At 48.2% G+C, this 15,633-nt stretch overlaps 1 protein-coding gene across 3 annotated transcripts in view; it reads left to right on the top strand.

Moving 5' to 3' along the window:
* Positions 1-6,676: 6,676 nt before the first annotated feature.
* The window catches only part of DENND11 (DENN domain containing 11), a 51,700-nt gene continuing 42,743 nt past the window's right edge, over positions 6,677-15,633 (top strand). For all 3 annotated transcript variants that reach the window (XM_044246729.1, XM_044246728.1, XM_044246727.1), the window contains exon 1: positions 6,677-6,944. In XM_044246729.1, the coding sequence (XP_044102664.1) occupies positions 6,677-6,944 (268 nt within the window). The remainder of the gene's footprint in view (positions 6,945-15,633) is intronic.

Raw genomic sequence — 15,633 nt, 5'->3', positions numbered from 1 at the left:
AGGTAGAAACTCACATTCAACTTTGGGATGGACCGTTCCTTTGTAAAAGTAAAGCGAACGCCACGGAAAATGAGCTCTTTGAGAGGCTGTGGCTCCACGGAAGGACATGCTGGCCTCAGTGTTCCCTCAGGAGGGAGAATTGTTAAAAAAAAAAAAAAGGCACAAACAAGCCAAAGCAAAGCTCTAACACATTATTTATTGAAGACTGAATGAGGACTGACTCATTGCAAACTCTGAAAGATACTGATGTTGGATGATGGTATAATTGATGGGACTGCCCACTGGGACCCATTGGGAGGTCTGGTTTCCCAAGCAAGAAAGGGACATTTTTCCTCTGGGGCTTTCTGGGAGGCTGGCAGGCTCCAAGAGAGGAAGCAAAGACTCGAAGAGGACTAGGGCTGCAAGCAACGTTCTGGGCCTCAGACTGCTGGGCCTGGACTCTGAAGACCAGAGACAAACCTGAGGGAACTCTAGGGTGGTGGAGAGGAACGCTGGCCTTCGTCACCAGAACATGTCCCTGGGGAGTGCGGCCAGCAGCATTCTCAGACTGGGGCCTGTGGGCCTTGCGGACTCATGGGGGAGTTCTCTCCAGCTCACTGAGGAAAGCAGAGGACTAGACAGTATCTCTGAGGTCCCTGCCCACCCCCGTCCCATATTCTTCCTTGTCCTTATCTCGTTCAGTGTCTCATCGTAACTGGAAGTGTTGCTTCATCCCCACAGAGGGAAGTTTGGAGTCACTTCGAGAAAAGCGGACTATGTTCATCAGTAACAGATATTCAGGAGCTCCCCGGAAAAATCCACCAGGAGCCGTGACAGCAGGTGGCTGCCCTGGGCTTAGGTCCACAGCAGCACGGCGTCTCAGGTGCTCCTGACTCCCCAGGGTGCTCAGCGAGGCCAAAAGCCTTGAAGGGGATCTACACTTGACCCCCTTCCTCCACCCCCCAAGAGAGAGCACACAGAAGCAGACACCTGTCACTCGCAGTGAATCTAGTGATAATTATATAAATCATTAACAATACTTTGTATCTGGCCACCACGTTTCTCATTTCCAAGGGCTTACACAGCTGTATGTACTAAGTAGCATTGACAGCAGAACAGAATTCCAAGGAAAGATTATGGGCTAAGTAAGATAAAGCCTGAGGGTCATTTTAAAGCCTCATTAATTCCTTTCTTCTTGTTTTGCTTTTTCTTGTGGAAATGTTCAATCATAGCAAACATAGAGAAAATACAGTATAACGAGTCTCCATGTACCAGTAACGTAGCTTCAAAAATTATGGGCAGCTGTAAAATCTTGTTTCATTTAAATCTGCAATTTTGTTGGAGGGGGTGGGTACTGGAGGGTTTTTTTTTTTTAAAGCAAATCACTGATAACATGTCTTTTCACTCACGAAGGCTTTAGTGCCTTTAGTAAAAATCCATCCTACTTGATGAAGAAATCAGATTCTAACAAACTGCTTCTTTTGCCAAGATGTCCCATTTGCTAAGACTAGAAGGTGTCTGTCAAAATAGTTCTTAGAGACACACTGCTTGTCCATTCACAAAGACGTGGTATTCTTCTTATAACAAGAACAGATTGCTAACGTGACATCCCAATAATTTAGAGACCATTGATGTACTGTCCATATTTTAAGGAGCAGATAGTTTGAAACTATGGTCTAGACTCATTAATCTGCTGATCTGATCTCTATTATCCACGGTCAGGAAAATTTATGTGGCACTTGGCCATTCCCAGATTCTCCAACATTAGAGCAGACTAGGTTGCCTACGTGACCTGGTCCAAGGCAGTCCCCAGCCACAGAGATGAGATCTCTGCTGCTAGGGCTGGGGCTCAAGAAGTCACTAGTAACTTGGTTGAACATCACCAGCCATTTCTTCAGATCCCCACACTGAAGTTTTACCTTCCTAAAATAAAGCAAAGCAAATGCTCAATGACTGGGGGGAAGTGTGATAAGGAAGAGTTACAGCTCTTCCACAGAGGGTAACCACCAGAATCTCTAAAGATAGAAACTTCAAAAGTGGGTGTCCCTGAGGTGGGAGAGGGGTCTTGGGCCAGGAATGGAGGAGAAGGAAATTGCTGCTCCCTGTATGTCCTAAGTGTCATTTGATTATTTTGCCATGGAGATCTACTTATTAAAAGAGTAAAAAGAGAAGACTACCTCTCTTAGAAATAAAAAGCTTACAAGACTTGTAAGAATAGACACATCCATGGGAAAGAGTACACAAATTAGTAAATACCAGGAATTCAATATTGTAATTTAAAGGGGAATTATAAATTATAGGAATTGAAAGAATTATTCAATTGTGGTATAGCAATTATTGGTTACCAAATTCAATAAAAATTTGAGTCTCACTTCATTATCATTTTTGCAATATGAACATTGATTAGATTAGGAGATCATATGTGGAAAACCAATGTATAAATCACTAAAAGAATAAAAGTGAGTATCGATCCAGTTTCTGGGTGGGAACCAAATCTCTAAATGTCAAATCAACATAAAAAATCACAAAAAGAATGGATAAGTTTGGCAAAACAAGATTTAGAACTACTAAATTTCATAAAACAATTAAGCAGCATTGAAACCATACAATAAATCAGAAATAAGATTAACAAAAATTATGCCAGACAAATGTATAATACTCTTACTGTATAAAGAACTCATGTAAATTGATAGCAAGAGTGCGAAGTGCAGATAAACAAGCAGGAGGCATCACAAGCAGAAAGAGCGACCACAAATCACCAACACAGATTTTGAAACCATGATTAGATTCAGTCATAAAACATTAATTTAAAAACAAAATGCCATGTTCGTCCAACAAATTGGCAAGAAAAAACTTTAAATGGCAATCTCTAACAGGGACAATAATGAAAAGAAATTGATGACCTACAGTGAATCAACAATTTGGCAAGATTATCGAAAACCTTAAAAATAAGAATATATTTCAACCCAGCATTGCCCCATCTGGCACTCTGTCATAAACCAACATCCCGAATAACTGATTACAGCTGCCCTGTCTGACACCCCTCCTTCTAGATTTCATTCCTTGCCTGATCGCTGCCTTCCCTGCTAGGCTCTAAGCCTGATGAGGAGAGATGTCGGCTTTCTTCATAGCTGCCCCAGTACTACGTGCAGGGCTTGGCATATAACAGGCAGTGTTCGTTCAGAGTGAAATTTGGCCAACACTTTAAACATAACAAAAAGAGGAAGGGCTTGATCATTCAACAAGGAGAGAATGGTTAAGTAAATTTTCAAACACACAATGGGAACCATTAAAATGAGGCAGAAGTTCCTAATAGGATGGGGGAAATGTTCATAGTCTGATGTTACGGAAAAAAAGAACACAAAACTGATATACAGTATGATTTCAACATAAACGGAGAAAACTTTTTTTTTTTTTTTAAAGAGAGTATGCCAGCACAGGCAGACAGAGTGGTAGGCAGAGGCAGAGGGAGAAGCAGGCTCCCCGCAGAGCGAGGAGCCTGATGTGGGACTCGACCCCAGGACACTAGGATCATGACCTGAGCCGAAGGCAGCCGCTTAACCAACTGAGCCACCCAGGCGTCCCATAACGGAGAAAACTTTTTTTTTTTTTTAAAGATTTTATTTATTTATTTGACAGAGAGAGATCACAAGTAGATGGAGAGGCAGGCAGAGAGAGAGAGAGGAGGAAGCAGGCTCCCTGCTGAGCAGAGAGCCCGATGCGGGACTCGATCCCAGGACCCCGAGATCATGACCTGAGCCGAAGGCAGCGGCTTAACCCACTGAGCCACCAGGCGCCCCACGGAGAAAACTTTAAATCGCATCTCTTATTTTAAGAGATCCCCTTATTTTTTACATGCCACTAAGAATTTTAGAATGTCCCAGCTGCCGGGTCTAGCAAGGTAGCCCCGATGCAACTGTGGCCAAAAAACCTCCCACGCGGAGAGGGCGGGGACAGAAACGTGCTCATCTCCACTTTGTCGTTGGCTGGAGGGAAGGAAAACATCTCGCCCAAGAACGTGAACTGCACACCAGTGTTTCTGCTAGCTTGCATTTTGAATTCCCGCTACCAGCGTGGTCCAAAGAACCTCAAGCAGAGAATTTTTTTTTTTAAGATTTTATTTATTTATTTGTCTCAGAGAGAGAGAGAGCACAGGCAGACAGAGTAGCAGAGGGAGAAGCAGGCGGAACAAGGAGCCGGATGTGGGACTCGATCCCAGGACGCCGGGATCATGACCTGAGCCAAAGGCAGCCGCTTAACAAACTGAGCCACCCAGGTGTCCCTCAAGCAGAGAATTTAACTCCAAGTCGTCTCGGGTTGGTGGTGCCTTCCGATGGCTGATAAGAGCAAACCCAGATCTCCTCATGAGAACTCGACCTCCTCTGTGGGGCTGGCAGCACTTCTGCGTCACCATAGTGATGTTAGCAAGTGAAAAGCTTCACCCTAGAATTGGTGAAATAGAATAAGCCAAATCCTAACAATGGCCAACTCAGCGGTGAGCTTATAGATCAAAATTACTTGTAAATAATGTATTTTATACACATTTTTATGTATTATAGATATATTTACATCATGTAGATATGTTTTTTAAAGATTTCATTTATTTGAGAGAGGGAGTAGCTGCGGGGGAGGGGGGTGGGGGGGAGGGCAGAGGCAGAGGGAGAAGCAGGCTTCCCACGGAGCAGGGAGCATAATGCAGGGCTCCATCCCAGGACCCTGGGATCCTGACCTAAGCCGAAGGCAGGTCTTTCACTGAGCCACCCAGGGGCCCCTAGGTATGTTTTATATAATGTATTTTGTAGAATGCAGATACATTCACTATTTGGGAACATAGAATTATTTTATTTCAAAATTTAAATATATGGGGTTCTAGGGGAACTCGTTCTAAAATATAACACCATCCTCGGGTCTCTGTGATGGCCCTGCACTTGCTCTCGCCTTCCACACTCTTCGTCCACCAGAGCGACTAGAATCGCTAATTGTAATTAGTTTCTTTCCTATCCTTTTGTGAAATTCAGTATATCCCAAGAAGATAAATCTGCTGGTCTGGTGTAGAGCCTCTTTCAGGCTGTGAATGTGTGTGGAAAGGCCTGTCATCAGCCTCATTAACATTTTTGAGCACCTGTTAAGTGCAAGATACTGGGTTAGGCCTGGCAGGAGGAGCCAGTGGTACACAGGGGGGGGGGGGGTCTCTACTTCTCTTCACTTGCTTAGCTGACAAACGTCTGTTGTGCGTCTGTTATGCAAGGCCTTAGGAATCTTGATGGTGGACACGGTGGCAGTTGAGCTATATTATACACACAAATAAACGAAGACTGGGAAAGGCTCTAGGTTTAGGGCTGGGACGTCTGAGGCTTCTGTTTACATAGCAAATTATATATAGGACATATATATATAGAATGAATATAGTATAGAGACTATGAGTTTATTTCTTGGTACATACACAACTTGAAGGTATTAAACAAGGGGGTTCAGGATGGAGTTCATACAAAGGATCAGGAAAAAGAAGTTCCTCAGGGGAGAAAGACAAGTCAGAACCGAAAGTGATGGTTTTGGAAATTGACTATGGATTTTCTAGGAAACCCCACTTTTATATTGAGAAATACTATTTCGAATGCCTCGCCCCTTGAGTGTATCTGCACTAAGTAATCAGAGGAGGTGGGAATAATAAGAATAGGTATTAGAATAAGAAAGCATGAAGCGAGGAGGGAGACTTGTTTGGACACCAGATTCATCCAAGGTTCAGGAAGGCCCAGCAGTTGGCTTGCTCTCAGAAGGATTTATGCAGGGGCTGTCCCCTGGGGGGGTGTTGATGAAGACTCCCCATCCTATGTGCCCTATGTGCCAGAGATACAATGATGATACAATTGCACCTTCTGCCCAAGGAGATGGTCAGTGACTGCCCAGGGCTGCCGCTTCCAGGCCCAAATCTATGACATAACAATAATCTATTTATGCAACATTTAGCTTAAAGAAAGGGGACTGCTTTTATCGTTTATCTTTTTACCTCCACCTCCCCGCTCCCAACCCCAAGGCCAGGTAAGTGACCATCCACCTCTCTCTCTGGAGACCTGGTCACCCAAACGGATGAGCCCCGGGCAGGGTCCGGTGAAGGCCAGGGCTGGGCACTATCCGGCTCGGTCAAGGGCACAGCAGAGTGGGTTAGAGACACAACGACTTCCGGCCAAATACCAAAGCCCACAGCTCCGGGAAGCCAGGCCCAAGTCCAAATACCATCAGAACGGCCGGGGCTGCCTCTTCTGCTTCACTTCCCAGCCCAGCGCTAGCTTTAGCCGCACTTCCAGGATTATGTAACACATTTTTGTCACGGTCCATATGACCAGGGGAATGACAAAAATAATGATGGCGTGTAGACACGCACGGTGGTACAGTTATCCGACGGGATCCTAGGTGAGAAGGCACGTCAGCCCAGCGCAGGTGGACGGAGCCAGGTGGACGCGCGTCCGTGCCACGGGACATTTCCTGTACGCGGGCACCCACATGCAGCCGTGAACCCAAACTCCGCACGCAGTTCCGCGAAGCGGGTGGGGCGGACGCGGGACTCGCGCGGGCGGGGCGGCGCGGGGCAGGTGCGGCCTCGGGCGGTGCGGCGGCCCGGCCCGGCCCGGCGAGGGGAGTTCCCGCAGCCCGCCCCTGCGCCCGCCCCTCGCCGCCCGCGGCTCCTCCTCGCTTCGCCATGGTGGAGCGGGGAGACGCGGCGCCGCTGCTGCGCTGGGCCGAGGGCCCCGCCGTGTCCCCGCCGCAGGCCCCGGAGCTGCAGGCTGGAGGCCGGAGATGGGGCAGCGGCGGGGGCGGCCGGCCCGCCACGGAGCCGCCCAGGAGGCGGGAGCCCGAGGAGCTGGGCGCCTCCGAGGTGCTGCTGCAGCCCGGGCGCCTGGAGCTCGGCGACGTGGAGGAGGACCAGGTGGTGGCCGTGTTCGTGGTCACCTTCGATCCCCGCTCGGGTGAGAGCCGCTCCGGAGGGGGGCGGGGGGCGGGGGGCCGGAGACGGTCGTCCACCCCCGGGGCTTTGGGGGCGGCGGGGGGAGGGGCTCGCTGCGCGCGCACCCGCACCCACACACCTGCACCCCCCCCACCCCGCCGCCGGGCTCGGTCCGAGCGAGCTGAGTGCCCCCGCGAGGTCTGGGCGCGGGACGCGGGGCTTTGTTCCCTGCGCCCTCCGGACCCCTCTCCTCCCGTCCCGCGGCCTCCCAGCAGAGCCGCGGTCCGCGCCCCCCTCCCCACAGCCTTGTTTGCACTTCTCCAACGCTGGCCGATCCTGTGTGCGGCCACGGGCGCGCTGGCTTTTGTTTTGTTGCGTTGCTGAAAGGTTTTTTTTCTCCCATCAAGAGCAGAAACGCCCCCCAGGTGAACTCCTGTAACGGGTTGTACCGAGCTCCCAGATTCTCTGCTGCCCCGCCCTCGCTCCCCATCGCTCCCGCACGGTAACTTTCCAAGCAGCCAAGTTCACTCGCTCTGACAACACATTTTGAGGAATCCGTGCGGGGATCATTAAGGGATGGGACTGGGGGATTAAGCTAGAGACGGATTAAAGGAGAAGCCTCCTCAAGTAGACTCTTCCTGGCTGATTTGGAGAATTAAAGGGTTATCTAAAATAATCTTGGACTTAGCCACCCACAGTGTCCAAGTGGACGGTAAGAGACTTCATGGGGGGGGCGGTCAAAAGCGAATGAATACGCTTCCTCTGAAATTCTCAGGCGGCGGTGAGCGGCGTGAAGCCCCAGTGCACCTGCACTCAGCACTGAAGGAAGCAGGGCTGGTAGTCCTTGTTATGGGGTTTTAGGAAACCAGGCATTTTTCTGACCCTAACTCCCCATCGGAGTCCTGGAATGCAGAGTGCCTGTTAGTGAGGGACAAGGTCTGCTTCCTCCTGGTGCTGGAGGGATGGACTCTGAAGCCCCCGGATGGGCTGCCATGGGGAAAGTGTTGGGATCTTCAGGTGTCGGAAGACACAGTTACCTGGCTGGGTCACCTAACCAGGGCCAGGGATTCTAAACCAGCAAGACTAAGAAAGAAAGAGGGCCAGCAGGTGCAGGGACTAGGCCTTTCTGACTCGTTTTTGTTCCTTGGCCGTGGGGCTTTGACACTTCTTTGACGGTGACCCACTGTTGGAAGTTAATTTCACATCACAGTGCATTCATACACGCTTGACTGACTGAAGTTCCATGAGATAGTACCAACCTCTTCTACCTGTAGTAGAAATACTGGTATTTTCTTCCTTTTTCTTTTTTTTTTTTAAACACCTCCTGGTCGACTGGTATGATTAGGACTCCCAGATACCAGTAATTTGAAAAGGTACTCTTTTGACCAAAGTGATCCTTCTTGCTAGACAAAAACAGATACTTTGTATTAACTAATAATATTCCCTAAGCCCTACCCCATCACCTACAGGTGAATAGATGCAGGCGTGAGACTCATTCTGGGAAACGAGGAAGGATCACTAGAAGAAACGGCAAGGGAACACCGAAGGGTCTGATTCAGCAGTGGTAGCTCTGGCAGCAGAGTGTAGGGAGGGGGAAGGAGAAAAAAAAAATCCTACACTAACCACAGATGGAGTTGATGACATGGAGGAGCACAGCAGAGCTGGGACCTTTCCACTGCTTTGTTGGTCCCAGCTGTGACCGTGGTTTGGCCAGGTTTGGGTATATGGAATATTTGTAAGTGTGATGGTGTGATGTAGGTACATACAAGGGTGAGTCTATGGCATGGTTTTCAGATTAAGGTTCGTGTGGAAAGAAGGGATTGTAACTGATACTTGGCCACCGCACAGGCATTTACTGTCAGTGGCGTTTCATGTAATTGTGAGCATCGTCGATGCCCAGGGCATCCAGGAGCAAGCAGACCAAGGATGCGGAAGTCATTTGGAGCTATTAACTAGCCAGTCCACCCTCGACTCTAAGTCCAGCGTTCTTTCTGGTGTACTGCATTGCCTGACCCTCTGTCCCCCAAGTTTTTATCATTACCCTGTCTGGGGAGTGGACAGGAAGGGAAGGAGCCGTGGGAGAGGTCAGGGAAGAGAATGAGTGTTTCCCTTTGGTTGGTGGTTTGTTTGTTTTTTGTTTTTTTCGGAAAGCATTGTTATTCCCTGCCATTTAACATACCTCTCTTTTGTCATCTTTCGCAGTCCGGGATGGCACTTGGCATCCCGTAAGAGTACTCTGATAGTCCTCTGTAAAGTGAAAATTACAGGGTACATGTCCCAAAGTGGAAGTTTCTGGATCCCCCCAGGGGTCCACCAGGACTCAGAGCTGCACTGTCCCTTGCGTGGTGGGTGAGGAAGTCATGGTCTAGAGAGCTGAGATGCCCGTCCTCTGTTGCCCCGTGAGCTGGGGACGGTCACAGGACCAGGCTATGTCTCCTGGTTTTAGTTCGGTGTTCTTGGTCCGGTGGCTCAGTGGGTTAGGGTATAGTGCTAGTAACCTGGGCCCACTGAGACTTTGGTCCTTCCTTAGCCTGTGATACCAAAAATAATAAAGTGAATACTGGCTTCTTTACAAAAATCCAGAACACATCACAGAACTCTCATGTGGGAGAAATTGTCTAGACTTTCTCTTTCCTGCGTACCTCTCCACTGCCCCCACCCCGTGTTTCTTCCACCTGTGTCCTGTTCCCTTCCCTAGAAGCTCCTCCCTTCTCCCCAGACCTACCCAGTCATTTACTGCCCGGCCCGTGGCGATTTCATTCAGCTTCCCACCTGGCGTATGTCCCTGTTGGCATCTGTGCACACAAGAGGGCTGGAGAGAAGGTACAGGAGGAGAGAATACACGGCTGTGGTGCATCTGTGGGGTGGGCGTGGTCTGTGCTGCGGGAGTGGTTGGAAGAGAGGGTGTGAGGGAGGAGTGCGGCCTCGTTAGGGTGTGGGTGGGTGTGCACACGGGCGCGCACACGTCTGGCAGGAATACGCCGAGTGATTTGCAGACTATGGCAGGGAGACAGTTTTGTACTTCTGAATACAGATTTTCGGTTGGGCATCTGTAAGGAAGAATCAGAATAAGAAGATAGAGGCATAAAGAATGTGATTTTCTTTGGATTCATGGCTTGAAAATTATGCTGGTCAATCTATAAATGACATAAGGACTAAGGACTTTGGGTTCTAGTGGAGTAGAGGTGCACACACTCGCTCTCTCCCCCTCTCCCTCCCTCCCTCATTCAGCCTCTCGCTGGAGCCCAGGAGCCCTTAGGATGGTGGTGCTGGCCATCTGGGCTACAAAGATGCTATTGACGCCAGGCCCAGATGCTAACTATGCAAGCCAGGTGGGAGAGGTTTGGAAACCAGAATCTTGTTTTTTCATTGTGTTCAACCCATGATTCAAGCCCGGATTTTTAATTTGTATTTCGTTCTTTGAGTTTCTAGTAAAATTTTCGTACTTCTGCCCACTTGTGTGTGGGCCTGAGGCAGATAGGTCTTTGGACACAGAGTCTGACACCAGTGACTCATTGGAGTGTTTCTTGATAAGAGATCTGCTTTAAAAGGCTACATCGCACCCCCAACACTGTTATTTCATGGGGAGGCTGGGGGGAATTCCTGTGCATTCTGTGTTTGCCTTAGGCTGCTGGGGAGGGCTCTCAGGAGGACTCTGGGGAAGTCTTGAGTGGGGAGCTGAGGTTAAGATCCTTCTTTTCCCTTTGTTCTTCCTGATGAAGGATGAATTACTACCTGTTCTTCCCTCGCCTGCTAGCCACTGCCTAAACTACGCCTCAACACCTGTTTAATTTCATCTCAATGCTCCTGTTTAAGTCAAGTGAGTGTGTTTAAGATACTCCCACTAATTTTGATCTCCATACATTCTCCATGAAGTCCACACAATGCAAGCATTTTCTTTTACAACAGCGGAGACGAGGGGACACAGCAGATTCGAGCCAGGTAGGTGTCCTAGACACAAAGCTGGAGCACTGCCCAGGTCACCTGACTTGCGCAGACAGTAAATGGCTCCAGTCGCGGCTGGGGAGGTGACCAAGTAGAAGGAGAAAGGAAGATTTGGAACATAATTTTGAGAGGCAAAGAGCGGTCCTGAGAATAGCCAGCTCAAAGGGCAAAGAGAAGGCCTGTTCTGCCAACCAACCAGGTCCTTGGAACAAGTAACCACGCCACATCGTTTCTCAGTAGTTCCCTCAGATGTCAGTGGAATACAGTTGTGGTTCATTTCATTAATCCCACATTGGCAGAATCTTCTTGGCTAATGGTGATTCACCTGCTTGTGGTTTTCAGGGAAAGTCCGTTTGTGGCCATCTGCTGTGAATTCTGTTTCTTTGCTTAAAAGACGAGAGAGTAAAGCAGGAGTGGGAGCCATCGTGCCCACCAGTTATGGGGTGCCCGCTGTGGCCGGGAGCTGGGCTGGAGGTTTCAGCGACCTGACCTCTGATCCTTCCAACACTGCTCGTCCCTGGCATGGTGAGAAAAGCAGATGCACTGAGCCGTTCAGTCATCTCCTGTCATGGAGCAGAGAGGGCAGAGCCCAGCGGTGAGCCGGATGGGTCTCCGGGACCTTGCCCGCCCTCCACACACTGCTGTTAGGGTAACATGGTACAGGGCCCATGAAATGGAATGGTTTTCCCACCTGAAATGAATGCATTGGAATTTAGCCATGAACTGGCCTAGGGCTGACTTGAAATCACCGGGATTGATTTCTTCCTGCCTTAGGTTTCTTTATACTGACTCTTCTTTGCTTGGCGCTTACTCTCATCCCAGGTGGTTTTAAAACTATTTAAAAGCATTTAAGACCGAAAGTCGATAGAGGCTGTTTCCTTTTCTGGTATTTGGAGTCTGTTGAGGTTTCTTCCTTCTCTGGCATTTGGCGGCCCCCTAAGGAAAGGAAGGGAATGTGGTGTAGGGACTACAAGTATCCCTGGATTCTTGCCTTTCTTCTGGAGACAATTCCTTTTTACTTCCTGACCGGAATTAGTGGATGTCTGTACGCTGATGAGCAGGAGCTGGTAGACCAGGTAAAACAAAACAAAAACAAAAAAACCCAAAGTATATGTTGAGGAGGAAAGAGGGCTGCAAAGCTGAGCTCCTGAGGTCAGAAGGAGCCGTGACAGGAGTATGAGCTGACACAGCCACTGCTGTGTCAATCCCATTTTTTTTTTCATTTAAATTCAATTTAATTGGCATATAGTGTATTATTAGTTTCGGAGGTAGAGTTCAGTGATTCATCAGATGCATATAACACCCAGCGCTCATCACATCGCGTGCCGTCCTTACTGCCCGTCACCCAGTGACCCCAACTCCCCACCCCCCCCCCCCCCCCCCGCCCCGCCAGCGACCTCAGTTTATTCTGAGTTAAGAGTCTCTTAGGGTTTGTCTCCCTCTCTGTTTTTGTCTTTCTTTTCCCTTCCCTTCCCCTGTGTTCAAGAGGAAATGCTTGATTGGGAACCACCCAACAGGAGGGAGGAGGAGGAAGGAAAGTCACGTGTTTCCCTTTAGAGATCATTTTGGGTAAGATCTTGTTCTACTTGAAATATTTTGAGCTGAACTTTCTAGCAGGCAGCAGCAGCAGCAGCAGCAGAGGTCTGCTGTCCCCGAGGAGCACCGGTTGCCAAAGGCCCCTTGCATGGAGTCAGAAAGAAGACCGAGGCGGTCCTCCTTGTCGGGGACGGGAATGAGCATGTCTTAGCGAGCCCAGGAGCTCCTCGAGCATCCGCCCTGGGAGGCACTGGTCTGCACACAGCCGCGGGCTGACCTTCCTCACTTGGGACTGGCAGGTTCCAACTTATGTCCATCCACAGCCAGCCTCAGCCTTGCCCTCTAGCTTCCTTCCCCCGGGGTGACTGAGCTGCCTGCCCAATAAGCTGGGCAGTCCTGGTGCCTTTCAACAGGGACATATTTGCCTTTGTATGAGCCCAGCCCCTGGCACTTGCTGCCAAGCTCTCCTCTGCCAATATTTATTGAGTGGCTGGCTGGATGTACATAATGCACTTGGCCCCACGTGGCCCTTCTAGCTGCTGTCTCTGCAGCTAGAGGTGAGGCAGGGCCTCGAGGTTGGTCCGCGGGTGGCCAAGAGGAGGGAAGAAGGAGAGAAAAGTAAGGGGGGGGAAGGCACTTGGCATTGTTGACTCCTCTCTTTTCGATGGATGGCCCCTCAGATGAGCCCTTTCTGTCAACTCCTTCCAGTCCTCCGCTTCCTGGCAGGGTCCCTAAAGTACATTGAGAGTGTTTGGGAAACCAGAGGGCTTGCATTAGGAAGACTGAGTCTGGGGTGGCTGCGATTTGGGGAGGTTGGGGGGTGGGTTCTGGCATTAAATGCCTCGCCACAACGATTTTAGTTTTGCAGAATCACTTACCTTTAAGCCTCTGTAAGTTGTATGCGTAAACTGGTTTCCAGCTTTTGCAAATAGTGTAACATTTCTGTTAAGCATGACCTTTAGCCAAGGTGCCTCTTTATTGCCCTATTTATGACACGTTGCCTCCATTAAATTTTGCTTTTGCAAAGTCCTTTCTGCTTACCTTCTGTTTCTTCCCATCCCTAGTATTTACATTATGTTCCCCAATTTGTATGTTCAAATTTTTTAAACCTTAGAAAAGTTGGAGGAGTAGTGCAGTGCAAACCTAGAGTCTGCCCCCATTTGTGGACACTTTGCCACATTTGCCTTATCCTTAACGCTGCTCAGCTCTGATGTGAAACGTGCATTCCTAAAAATCACTGTGTTAGGAAAGACATGATGCAAAAGTCACAGGGTCTCTGGAGAAGATGGGGTCAGGGCATAGCTCTCAAAAGCTGTCAGTGACAAGTTTAAAAGAAAATGGGAACCGAATACAAATGGTAGGACAGTTTTATATTTGGTAACTAGTTAAGAAATACATAGATACTCAAGTATGGCACTTGACCTTAAGACCTGTCTTTGCTGATGAAGGTGGATGTCTGAAGGGTCGAGCTTGTGATTTATGGTGCCGTGGAAGCAGGGCTGTGTGCCGTTTGATGGACAGTCGTGACCCTAGAAATGACAGGTGCATATCCTTACATGATGGGCTCTGATATGGCCTGAGGGCTTGAGGTGTACAGGGGGCTGAGTTCTGTGTATTTCCGTGTGCCTCATTTCAGCTGGGTGCATTCACACTGTGACCCTTGTGATCAAAATCATGGATCAGCAAACAGGAAATCCTCTGTGATCAGATTGTCCCCTAATGTATCAAATGCTTTGGAACAAATTCAGCCAGCATTTTAGCAGAACTGACTCTGTATAGATAGGGGTGCTTCTCTTTTTCTGCTGATCTATTTGACAGTACGTTCCAGGCATCGTAACATGTCATTTCTGAATACTTTAGGATAAATCTCCTGAGAATAAGGCCATATTCCTATATAACCACAATATCATTACCAACCCTAGGGTCATTAGCCTAGGTTAATTCATCCCTTAGTTTATTTTTTTAGTTAATGAATTTAACGTTTTTTTTTTGTTTTTGTTTTTGTTTTTTAGACCAGTTTCAGGTTTACAGGAAAACTGAGCAGAAGGTAGGGAGAGCTCCTATGCTACCTTCCCATCTGGTTTCCCTATGTCACTAACATCTAGCATTCGTGTGGGATGTTTGTTACAGTTGCTGAACCAGTATTGATACATTGTTAACTGAAGCCTGTAGTCTACATTAGGATTTACTCTTTGTGTAGTACATTCTATGGGTTTGAAAAAGGCTCAATGTTACAAATCCACTGTAACAGTATCATAGAGAAATAGTTTCACTGCCCTGAAAATCCTTAGTGCCTGCCTCCCGCCCCCCCCCTTCCTCCTTCCTTCTTCGCTGATCTCTTTACTGTCTCCAGAATGTCGCAGAGCTGGCGTTGCATAGTAGTAGCCTTTTCAGACTGACTGCTTTCACTTAGCAATATGCACTTGAGTGGCCTTCATGTCTTTGTGGCTTGATCGCTCATCATTGCTGAATAGTGTTTTATTGTCTGGACGTCCCGCAGTTTGTTTATCCGCTCACCTGTTGAGGGACACCTTGGTTGTTTCCAGTTTGGGGCAGTTATAAATAAAGCTGTGGTAAACATTCACGTGCTGGCTTCCGTGTGGATATAAGCTTTCACTCATCTGATAACTGAAGGAATGTGGTTGCTTGCTTGATCAAGAATATGGTAAGAATATGTTTAGATTTGTAAGAAACGGCCACACTGTCCTCCGAAGTGGTTGTATCATTCTGCATTCCTGCCGGCAACGAATGAGATTTCCCATTGCTGTATGTCCTTGTTAGCATTTGGTGTTTTCCATGTTTTGGATTTTGACCATTCTAATAGGTGTGTAGTAGAATCTTGTTTTGATTTGGAATTCCCTGATGACCTGTAATTTTGAGCATGTTTTTCTTATACTCATTTGCCATCTGTATATCTTGTTTGGTGAGATCGCTGTTCCAATCTCATGACCCTGAGATCAGAAGGCGCATATATGTATATGTAGGTGTATGTATATATACATACACACATGTTGTTAAAGATTTATTTTTTGTCCATTTTTTAAATGGGGTGTTTATATTTTCTCAGTGTGTTTTAGGAGATTTTTTTTTTAAGATTTTATTTATTTGACAGAGATCACAAGTAGGCAAAGAGGCAGGCAGAGAGAGATATGGGGAAGCAGTCTCCCTGCTAAGCAGAGAGCCGGATGTGGGGCTTGATCCCAGGACCCTAGGATCATGACCTGAGCCAA

The sequence above is a fragment of the Neovison vison genome, chromosome 4, assembly GCF_020171115.1.
Source record: "Neovison vison isolate M4711 chromosome 4, ASM_NN_V1, whole genome shotgun sequence".
Classification (NCBI taxonomy): domain Eukaryota; kingdom Metazoa; phylum Chordata; class Mammalia; order Carnivora; family Mustelidae; genus Neogale; species Neogale vison.
Note: the sequence above shows the minus strand (reverse complement) of the source record. Positions and strands in the feature narration are given on the sequence as shown.